Source organism: Cyprinodon tularosa, unplaced genomic scaffold (genome assembly GCF_016077235.1).
Source record: "Cyprinodon tularosa strain WSP-4 unplaced genomic scaffold, ASM1607723v1 ctg331, whole genome shotgun sequence".
Classification (NCBI taxonomy): domain Eukaryota; kingdom Metazoa; phylum Chordata; class Actinopteri; order Cyprinodontiformes; family Cyprinodontidae; genus Cyprinodon; species Cyprinodon tularosa.
Genome location: NW_024039043.1, coordinates 213,251 through 225,548, shown reverse-complemented (window position 1 = coordinate 225,548; position 12,298 = coordinate 213,251). Strand labels below are relative to the sequence as shown.

Here is a 12,298-nt window from a genome sequence, read left to right as displayed (position 1 = left end):
AAATATTGTTTGAAGGAGTCAATAAACAAAAGAAAACCCATTATTTCATTTTATTTTATTTATTTTATTCACAACTAGATGAGAAACATATCAGGAGGGTGCCTCTAAACAACCTCAAAAATGTTTGATTGTTATTTTTCACTATCACCCACTTACTCTGCAAAACAAATAATAGTATCTGTTGATATTCAGATGCCCGCGGGATCAAAACGAATCCTAGGAATCCTCAGGGTCATAATACAGGGATATTTTAATTGTAGATTTTCTCCTTGATCTGAATTTTTTTCTAGTGCCCTATGTTTATGTCAGCACCAGACAAGTTGCCTGGGGCAGAGATGCTAAAGCAGCCCATAAAAGGGGACTGAAAAGCCTTAAAGGTATAAATATGAATAATGTTTCTATTGGCTCTGCTTCTGAGTCCCTTTTCAGAATCAAACCTCTGGTAGCTTTGCTTGGCTTGTATGTGTTAACATGGTATGAAATTATTTGCACCCTCATAGATCCAGTTTTGTTTTTGATTGATTTATATTTTATATTTATTCACACTTAAATGTTTCAGATACAATTTGTTTTTAGCATTAGACAAACAGCCTAAGTAAATCAAAGAGAAACATCTTATTTTTTAAACCATGACTTCATTTGTTCAGTGAAGCTTTCAAGCAAACTTTGCTTTCCCATCTGAATATTGTGTTAAACAGTAAAAATCATAATTTAATCAATTACAATACATTATCCAAGTTATGGTGTGGAAAGTTTTTTTTCAGCAGTTGGTAGAATACATCTCTAAAGTCTTGGGAATTATTAAGTTAATCTTCTCTGATAAATGTGAGACAGGACCTTTTTTTTGGAGCAGTGGTGACACCTTCAATTCTGGCCACACTTAGAACCCAGATTAATAGAATATACTTCAAAAAATCAAGGTACCTCCTTGCCTTTAAAAATGTTAGTAATGTGGCATAAGTTGTGTGAGTGGAGAAAACTATGTTCAACGTACGTGCACCTCCAAGTGATTGAAATGCTTTTAGTAGTAGCCAAGTTATAGTAAATGAAGATATATAGTTGGAGCAGTATTTGTCATTTTTCTAAAGCATCTTTCCCACTGAAAATGGCGCATTAATGGGTGTTTTTCAAATATGGGTCGACTCGCTAACAATAGGTATTTGGATCCTTTCCCACTGGGAAAAAAAGCTGAGTCTAACCTCCTACTGGCTGTCCTCCAACAGGTGAGTGTCTGGTGACACCATCATGCTGGGTTACTGTAGCACTGATGATGTCACCAATGCGACAGAATTTCAGGAAAGTAAACAATGGAGAGTAACATGTAAGGAAGCCAGGGGGTAGTCAGTGTGCTTTAATGTTTCGCTCTGTTGTCCCTCTGAATCCCTCTCACCAGTGCTGCTCCATGTTTATCAAATGTAAACAGAGTTGACAACCATATTGCGCTCAATAGAATCACATAGTTTTGCAGGTCAACCAGGCTCTGGTGTTCTCACTGCATGCCGATCAGAGCTGGGGCAATTTAAACGTGGGTCAAAAAGATGATTTGCCAGTGGAATTAGTGTTTCTGCCATACAAATAAGATAATTTGATATTACAGTATGTATTTGGAATAAGACAATGCAGTTTTTTTTTCTTATTTTATATGTAAATTCTCTTATTCTATTGGCAATGACACTTATCTGCTCAATTCAAGAAAAACTCATGCACTTATTTTTAGAAAAAGTTATGTACCTAGATAGAATGTTATGCAGTGTAAGGACTTAGCTTTGTAAACATCTCTAGACAAATAAATCTCAGTAACTCTGATTTTTTTTATCTGTTCTTAAATTTGTTAAGATCAGTGAATATTGTTTAGGCATCTATTTGACTACTTCTTGTTGTCAAACTGTTTTGAATTAAGTGTTTTATTGAATCTACAGGTCTGGTAGTGATCAGACTTTGATCAAGATAGGAGATGTGAAATAAACCAGCTTTCCAAAAATGGAGTAAACTATATCTGATATTTACCTTTTTTTTCTGTGATTAAAAATGTTACAAAAAGTAGAAACAGAAGAACCATCTGCATAACACGGCGCCTTTTTATTCAGCAGATCACACTAGTTAGATATTCCTCTATAATTGTAACCAACGGCAGAAGAAATCCCCAAAGGCATCGTTAATTAGAGATTCTCCTTAGAACTCTAACAAAGACCATGTTTTGCACTGAATTCAAGCTTACTTGCATGAGAGACTGGGTGTGTCTTACCTTTGTGGCTGCATCCACTGTTGCTTCAAGCTTCAGCAGCTCAGCAACAACCTCTACATGTCCCTCTTTGGAGGCCAGGTGTAGAGCATTTAGCCCATTCTGGGAGTAGAACATTATTCAGAGGAGTTAAACTTGCAATTTGTTAGTTTGACTGTTTCTATAGAGCGGAAATATGGCTTTGTTAGAATGTTTGCATTTCACAAAAACGTACCTGATTGCAAATGTTGATCTCAACTCCAGACTTGAGGTAGTCAAGGACTTTTTCAAGGTTTCCCGCCCGGGCAGCTCGCAGGTAACTAGCATTACTGTCAGACTGGAGAAAACAGGAAAACAAAGACAGTTAAGGAAAGAACACGTGTAAAAGATGAGGCAAAACATCCAACTGAGTCCTTTGCAAATCTATCTTCAGAAAACAAAAGCATAAGCATTATTGTACCAGGTAGAACTCTGTCATTATTTCTCAGACATTTAGTGATATGCTGACGAAGGCAAAAACCAAAAAGAGGGATTCACGGACACTCAAAAGAAACAAATCAATTTACGTCCATCAACTAGGGTTTCAATTGACATTTTAAGAAGTCCTCCACATCGTATCATCCCAACAGTCCTCTGTCAAAATCCATAATTTCCCAAAATGTCTGTTATTTTAGCTGTGTTCCATCCAAATGTCTCCAATTCCCAAAGCGTTGGAAGTTCAGTGACCGGGTGGTCCGCCCTGCAGCCACAGAACCCTCCTCTTTTCCACACAGATCACCAGCGAAACAGTTCCTCTGCTACAAGGAGCAGCGCACCCTCTACTCTGCTTCACTGTCCTTTATCCCAATACAGAAATAGGGCTTTGCACACCAAAATAAAATGATGAGGTAAGCAAGTTTGCACCCCTGTATAACAAATGTGGAGAGCATGAGAGGGTTTGGATGAGGAGGAGAAGAAGAGGAGGAGGAGAGAGAGCCCAAAAGCAAAGATGGGGAGAGGGCTAAAAGAAAAAATGAAGGTTGCGCTTCTTTCCTGTGTCTATGTTGGCTCCCAGGACATTAGATATGACATGCAATGACACAAAGCAAACTCTGCACATTTTTCTCTTCATAGCATCAGCCTTGCAAGGACTGTTTTGTAAAACTCAGCAGAGCCGCTGAGATCAGGATGAAGAAAAGCTCCTTCATAACAGAAGCTTAAAGTCCAAATTCCTCTGAATTATCAACAGGACAGACCAGCTAAATTTAGCCTCGCACCCAGAGACACTTAGAATAAACTCAGCTGGGCCAAACTGGTCAATCCAAAGTTTTATCCTCCACCACCCCCTCTGCTATGCTTGTCCTGAAATAACAGTGGCTCAGAGCCAAAATGTGACCGTGCAAAACATCCAGCATCAGATTTTTCCACATATAAGCTGTAAATAAAAGTGCGGGAGGAAAATATTTGTGCTTATCTGTTCATGTAGAGACAAACAAATTAATGGCAAATGAAGCCATGCTAACTGGAAGCCCAGTCATTTCCTGATTACAAGAAACCATTAAGCCAAATATCAGATCGCTGCGGACAATCAGCTTGCATGCATGTACTGTAGACATTTGTTCTTCCTTTTTCCATATCCTCAATTCTCAGCGGATGGTTTTGTTGTGCTAATGATGCTTCTGCTGTAATGGCTGTGAGAAAAGTCAGCGGTTCAAGGCTGAACTTAGAAAGAAAAGTGGGAATAGTAACAATGCAATCAAAAATCACAGTGATCAGAAGTGATTAATTAAGCCAAAACTAATATGTTTTAATCAAGAAAGCTATATGAGTGTGGCTGGGGGAATATTTGAGTGACTTTTAAAGAGTCATAGATTAAAAACAGGGCGTTGATATGGTTATCTCAGTAAAATCAAATGCCTCTTTCTTCTCTCCAAAAATAATTGGCAAAACGCGGGTCAGGTTTTCCAGAGAGGGGTTACAGGATCATATAAGAAAAAAAAATCATGACCTCTTAAAAGGTTCATATTGTGTCACTTTACAGCTACAAAGCTTGATGTATTGATTGTGTCTGTATATTAATATGTATTTTACATTGAATCTTTTCTACTTTACAATTTTATTTTATTCAATGATCGTGTACAGCACTTTATACTCCTGTCGGTGGAAAAAGTGCTTCATAAATAAAGTTGGTATGGTATGGTATGGTACACACTGCCTAGTATTAGTTTTTGTTTTTGCAACTAGAAGTCTGCAAATATAAATTATCTATAAATATAAAACTCTTAAAACTGTCTTTACAAATTAGCTCGTTAGTAAATCTGTGTGTTAGACTTCCACACTTGCTGAAAGGCAAAGATACCACCAGCAGCTCACTTTAGATTTACAATAAAGTAAGAGTTGAAATTAGAACAATATGTAAAGCCTGGTCTAAAGAAGATGAAGGATGCTGAGATATGTTGTATTTTGCCTCAGTCTCCACTGCTGGTCACCTCCACACATTTCCTAAAGTAAACCGTCTGAACTTCAACTGTTCTTTTAAGATTCCTCTATTCCATACATTGGTCTACATATCAGTTTGGTTCAAGGTGTAATTGGTGCCCTGCCTAATTGAAAATAATGTCTCTCTGACAATAAAGTCAAACTGAGGAAGACAGGTCTCATTTCATTCAACTCTACTCCTTTATGTTCGGCTTACATTTTGAAATGTTGATCCCTGTCTTTGTTTTTTTTTTTATCTTCCTTTATAGAGGTTTTATACATGGCAGGATTCTTCAAACTTCTGGAAAATTATTTGAGCAGGTGATGAAAAGAGAATATGGAAGTAAATATGTGCCATCAGAATTTGAATAAAAAATACCTCTGAAATTTGAATGTTGTATATTAGTGCTTACTTTTTCAGTATAAAACTAAATTCAGAATATATTTTTAACCTAAAAAAAATTCAATGTCATTATTTGTACATTAAAAAAAAATTCAGTGTAATTTATTTTACATGGTTGCAATTTTCAGTTATTAAAAAAATTCACATTCCTGTTTCAAAGTGATCAAATTTTCAATATACATATTTTTCACAGTTTAAAATTTCCGTGTTAAAAAATTCAGCATATAAAAAATTCAACTTTTCAAAATTCAAATGCAATATTTTCGTTGTCCTCCAATTCAACTTGCTCAAATTCAGTGTCTCAAATTCAGCATCTAAAAATTTGCTGTAAAAATGGCCAAGGTTACTTCAGGTCACAGACATTAGCAATGGATGTCCGATTCCAACATCCACCTAATCACGTGACACAACCGTGATATTGGAGAAGTACCAGTATCACCCAGGCTGGCGACCATGGAGGCGAACTCAAACCCAACGGGGAGTTTAATGCTTTCATATTTCTGTAGTATATTTTATTTTGCACATTAAGTTTGATACATTATCTTAAAGCCTGATTTAAAACACTGGTTTGGGCCGTTGTTAATCTTACACCGTGTAGTGCCGGCATATTACCTCCGAGCATCCCCCCCCCGACCCAATTTCCCCCGTTTTATTTCAAAAAGAAATACCACTTTTACAGGCAGTCTTAGTAAAGTCGTAATTTTACAGGAGATGCTACCGCTAATGTAGTAAGCTAATATGGCTGCCTTGTGTGCTTCAAAGAGGGGCTGTGAACAGTTCTGACCCCACTCTGATCAGCTACTGTATTGTTAGCTCGGAGGTAGCGAGAAGTAATATGCCGTCACTACACGGTGTAAGATTAACAACGGCCCAAACCAGTGTTTTAAATCAGGCTTTAAGATAACGTATCAAACTTCATGCGCAAAATAAAATATACTACAGAAATATGAAAGCATTAAACTCACCGTTGGGTTTGAGTTCACCTCCATGGTTGCCAGCCTGGGTGATACTTTGTACTTCTTCAATATGACGGTTGTGTCATATGATTAGGTGGATGTTGGAATCGGACATCCATTGCTAATGTCTGTGACCTGAAGTAACCTTGGCCATTTTTACATCAAATTTTTAGACGCTGAATTTGAGACAGTGAATTTGAGCAAGTTGAATTGGAGGACAACGAAAATATTATTTGAATTTTGAAAAGTTGAATTTTTTATATGCTGAATTTTTTAACACTGAAAATTTAAACTGTGAAAAATATGTATATTGAAAATTTGATCACTTTGAAATAGGAATGTGAATTTTTTTAATAACTGAAAATTGCAACCATGTAAAAAAAATTACACTGAATTTTTTTTAATGTACAAATAATGACATTGAATTTTTTTTAGGTTAAAAATATATTCTGAATTTATTTTAATACTGAAAAAGTAAGCACTAATATACAACATTCAAATTTCAGAGATATTTTTTATTCAAATTCTGATGGCACATATTTACTTCCATAAGAGAACCGGTGAGTCTGCTGAACAATCTCCCTTGCAGCCTGGAAATTTTGATTTAACTCATTAAAAACTTCAAGGCTGTCAGACTTTAAGGTGCATCTGAAGTTGCAAAAGCAATGCTTTAATGTTGTTGCTTTACAAAGAAGGTAGCAAAGGTAAACACAGACAGGAGGCATTGTTAATTGTTTTATTTTGAGACTTTAAGATTTTCCTGTTGTATATTTTTAACCTGAAATTGCAAAGTAGGTCTTGGCTTGAAGCTCAACTGCCAAAACATCCAGTTAGTTGCTGTATTTATTGTGGTTTATATATTATCATTATAATACATAAACCATATTTATATGGTATTATTAAAGCAAATACTTTGTTTCAAGCAAAGATTAAATAGTTTTAGTAACTCCTCCGATGACAGGTATTCAAACCTTGCAACAAAATTAACATGTATTCCTACGTGACATTATTTCTCCTACAGCTATACCTGTGGAGTACTGTAAGTGTTTTTAAAAGCTAATACTTCACATTGAAATATATGATTAAACCCAAACGGATGTCCAGTTTTTTACAGGAATGGAATGCAATCTCAGTGTGAAGCCCCCTGATTTCAGCAGCCAGTTATGTGACCCAGTGAGGTTTTGATGCTGTATGTCAATGCAAAAGCCTTGAGACTAACAGAAAGTATTACTCATAAGAAGACGAGAAGCAAGGAAATATCATGAAGCATGGACAGATCAAACATCAAAGAGAACTGGGTCATTTCAATTGAGGTTAAGCCTGATGGAAAGCATTAATCTAGCGTCAAATGGAAGAGCAAGGGGAGGGAGGCAAATCTGACACACATGGAATAAATGACACGTGTTGACTCCAAACTAAACACTCAACAGCCGCAAATGCAGAAAAGCCTTTCTCATTCACATTTTATTCTTAAAAGTACATAAGTACTTAAAGTACATATAATGTAGTGGAGACCCATCCAGTGAAAAACCACCGGAGAATGAATGTATGCAGTTGAGAAAATGTAAGCTCCATTAAAACAACTGCAAGCAACTGTCCAATACTGCTACAGTACGTGCTCATCCAGGAGGAGTGAACTGAGCAAAGACAATGACTCAATGCAATCTGCAGGATTAAACAAAACCCCTTCTGTATGACTTGTTTGATATGACTGTGTAAAGTGCCTTGAAAAGACATGTGCTGTAAATGTGTGCTTTATAATGGAGTAGTAGTAGTAAATGACACAAGCATATTCTTATATATTGGCAAATCTGTGGCAATATATTAAAACACAAAACAGTATTTTGTATTATTTTGCCTAACTTTAAATATCATTATTTTGATTCAGTGTATTTATTCATCACAGTGTTTTTTTTTAGATATTGTAGTCCTGTGTTTTTACTTTTCGTACTGAATATTATTCTGGTTCTCTCTATTTGTTTGTTGTAACTATCTGTAATATTGTAATTAAGTAATTCTCTTTAAATTCTGTATTACAATAAAATAAATTTAATAGTTTGATGCAAGGGAAATTGTTTTTATAATTATTCAGTATTATAAAGCAAGATAAATTTAGCCCTGGGTCTGCTACCCTTCTCACCATCAGCACGAAAAGTATATTCTACTAAATATTCTGTCAGTTTTCAGACAAATCACTGGGTACCATCGCCTCCATGATGTCATCTTGGCAGACAGCACAATACAAAACCAAAGAAAAATCTGCACAAAAATAATAGGCTATACATGTTATTATGGAAGTCTTCAATCTCTTTTTATGTTGTTTGCCAACATAAAAATAATAGGAGTTGAAAAAAACACATGCTGATGTCATCATTATACACTCTGTGGGAGCTTAGAGGTACTGTAAGGATCCACACCAGCAGCAGCTGAATTGTTTCACTTTATCCCCGCCTCTCCTGACAGAACAAATTCAGAGCTATACAGACAGAGCTGGTAGCACAAAGCATTTGCAACAGGAATAGGGTGGCAGCAACAAGCGATGCCAAAACACCTCATCAAAGCAGACACATTGCTTTCTCTCAATGCCAAAAATAGTAAAATACATTTATTAACTCAAACAGATCTTTGCAGAATGATTTCTCTAACTCTGTTAAAAACAACAAACCCATTAAAGACTGAATGTCTCCACTCCGCATATGTTCCCTTGGGTGGTCGAGGCTTTTAATCTCAGTAGATGATAAAAAAAAATGCTTGAAAATGTATATTTACAGTGCTTTTCAAAAAAATCTATACCTCCTGGAATTCTTTTAAATGTGAAGAGTAAGCATGATGCTGCCACTACCGTGTTTCAACATGGAGGCAGTATTCCATGTAATACGTAGCGTTAGCTTTACTGTCTGCATGGAATAAAAGCTGATTTCCACCTGAGCTGCAGATATCTGCCACTCCTCCAGAGTGGCCTTGGCCCTCTCGGCTACTTCCTGGGTTTATACTCTTCTTACCCAGCCTTTCATTCCAGGTAAATATCCAAGTTCAACAGTTTAGTTTTATCATAGTCTATATTTTCATACAATGGACCAAAAACTGCAAATCTCTGAGTATTTCATATAACTCATTCCTACTTTCAACACTCTCCACATTGTCACCAGTTGCCTTTTTGTGGTAGTACCTTGTCTTGTGTGATTTTTCCCATAATTTTCTCTAACCTCTAAAGCCATCACTGAACAGCAGGATTTACACTGAGGATGGCACCATGGTGATAGCAGCATAATGCTTTCAGTGTAATTTCAAATTTAAACTCTGCAGAAATCAATCTTGCTCCTATCTTAAAATAAAAAATAGATCAAAACAACAAAAATGTCCATCTGGTGTTTGTATGTACCTGGACATTAAATTAAGATAAGGACTTGGCTGTTTTAAAAAAAATTAAAATTAGACCAAAAATAACAGCTGGTCAAAAAAACGAATGTCAACTAAATACTTACAACAAAAGCAAATGATCAAACTGTTCTCTTAAAACATAGTGGCATCTTTTTTATGATATATAAAACATAATAAATACCAATACAAATTTGCATATATCAGTCTGTTTATAAGCTCAGCTGAATTTCCCTACTAACAGACTAACAGTGTTTGAGTCCTGGTAGTTTCTGCAGTCATATCCTTGCCAATCATAATTGCTAAAGTCAAATACAAAAGAACATCAAACAAATATGATAAGATATTATAAGAAATAGCAACACTTACTGGGGTTAGAAAGGTTGCACCTTCCTCCACAGCCATGTTCAAGTTCTTTGCCTCTTTCTTTCTCTCCTCCAAATAACGAAAAAGTGAAACCTGAGATGAGAGCGGCCAGGCGGCCAAGCAGCCCACCAGTCATTTATTCAGCCTGTCAGAGAGCTCCTATCTCAGCCTCACAAACTTCCATCCCACCCGGAGTAAAGTGCAAGGAGCCATTGGCTCAGGTGACAGAGTAGGGAGGAAAAACTGCAAGCATTGGGAATTCTGGGCTCCTTCCACTTTGTGGTCGATGCACATTAGGATGAGGGTTGAGAGGAGGGTAAAGAGGTGAGTATGAGAGGTTAAAAGAAAAGGATGGTAGGAGGTTTGATAAGAAAAGGGGAGTTAACATAACCCTGCTGGAGCGAGTAAACAAAGCGCTCACACTGCAGAAAGGACAAATGCCAAATCCCCTCTGCTGACTCCCTCCCTCCCTCCCCATCCCTTCCCCGTGTTTCTCTTTTTTCCTTAAATCTGTAAACAAGGGTAAATCCCTGCCTCCTTACAGACAGTGAAGCTGACTTACCATCAAAACTGAGGCTTCTCCATCCCTCTCTGCTTCCTTTCTCTTCTTCCTCACCTTCATCTATGACTGAGGATGATCTGGATATCCAAGGTTACAAGCAGCCAAAGGGGCAAAACTGAAAATAGCAGCTGAAACAAATACTTTCACCAAAATGCCCGCTGTGCTATCCCACCCACTCACCCTCTTTCCCTCCCTCTCATTCAGTCATGTGTCTGCCAGCACGCTCTGCTCTTTATTGTCACCCTGCTAATAGGCTTTTTTCCCTCCCCAAACAAAGACCAGTGTCAGTGCTGGGAGTGCGTTCACCCTGGCTGGGCTTTCTCTACCTGGAATCTGTATGTAGCATCATCCCAACACAGTGCTGATTGTATGTATATCTGCTGATGGGGGGTTGGGGGGAACGCAGCAGGGGACAAACAATAACAACAGACGCTATTCTAAGGCCACAGGACATGAGGGCCCCCTGTAACCGCCAGTGGTGACATGTTCACATAGGATTAGGGGCTTTTTCCTCTAGCATTAGGGACACCCTCTGTCTCTCCACCTCTATACCCTTAGGAGACACGCACAGCCGCAGTCCGCTGAGGGGGGAGATGCAGATAGAAAACTCACACCTCCACTATATTTTTCCAGGCAAATCTCATTTAAATCTATGCATCAACACAGTAAGATAACATCTATAAACATTACTGGTGAAAAAAAAAAGAACTCTGCATGGAAAAGGAAGATAGAGGAGTAAACACTGTTCTCTGATAATTACACCTGAGAGGGAAAGGTCACCTGATGCCATCTTGAAGGAGGTGCAACAAAATGTAATTGCTCATGGAAATTTTGAAAAGTATTTTATCTGCGGCTACACAAGATCAGCAAATTGTCTCTAAACACTAATATATTTTCGTCGTCTTCCTCATCTGATAATCCAAATAGCATCAAAAGTAAACACAGAATTGCCCTGACCAACTAATCATACATTTTCACTATATTAGCTAAGTCCTATTTGTTACACATCAATACTAATGAAAAGTGCTTTTATTTGATCAACTTAACTGTCTGAGTGAATCACTTTATTTAGATTTATTACATATTTATTTATGTTAATTACTATGATGTTATGACTGTGAATATTGACTATTAACAGCTAATGAAATAATCTAAGTTTAGAATATTACTTCAGACAAATTAAATTAAACCTTTTTATCACAGGAAATTTGGATTTAATGAACTGCATGTTTTAAACCCGCTATTTGAATTATTACTCTAATTTATTGGCATGATTTTACTGTTTATATGTGAGCCGAAGATTGTATGAAACTCTAGAAATAGTTTAATAGGCAAATATCAAAATGGCAAATGATGAAACACTGTTTAAAAAGAATTATTTTCCAAGGGCAAACGCTCTAAAATTGTTTGATCCTTTGTGCTATTTATTGGCATAAATTAATACGGTAATTATCACATCGCTAAGACTAAATGATTCTCACAAGTGAAAAAAAAATGGTGGCAGTGTTTGGGATGCTACTTATCAGCTGTAATATGATTAGCTGGGGTAGGATAGTGCTAATTCCCCCATATTCCTTTGCACAAAGTTTGAGTTATTTTGTAAAGACAAATTGACAGATGTTTCATTCTTAAGCTCAGCGATGCTAAAGGAAAAATAATGCAAAATTTAGTAAAAGATAGTTCTCCCTCTCGGGAGAGAAACTTAAATGTTTGTTAAACTTTTATTTATTTATATATGTTTTTTTTTATTCTTTCACCTAGTAACATTTCCCTACTCTTAGATGGTATGATACACAAAAGTCCCAACAACACAAATTGAAGTTTGTGACTGCAATGTTAAAAATGTTAGAAAATGTCAAGAAGTTATTATCCATTGTCTTTTTAAGTGCATCATGAACTGACAAAAGATTTCTGAATAAGATTATTTCATCAAAAACTACTATAGAGGCTTCCAC

At 36.6% G+C, this 12,298-nt stretch overlaps 1 protein-coding gene across 1 annotated transcript in view; it reads right to left on the bottom strand.

Annotated features, from left to right (window-relative positions):
* The window catches only part of LOC119789119 (ankyrin-3-like), a 106,134-nt gene that overhangs the window by 70,980 nt on the left and 22,856 nt on the right, over positions 1-12,298 (bottom strand). The window contains exons 2-3 of the mRNA XM_038293902.1: positions 2,457-2,558; positions 2,246-2,344 (exon numbers count right to left, since the gene is read on the bottom strand). Coding sequence (XP_038149830.1) covers positions 2,246-2,344; positions 2,457-2,558 — 201 coding nt within the window. The remainder of the gene's footprint in view (positions 1-2,245; positions 2,345-2,456; positions 2,559-12,298) is intronic.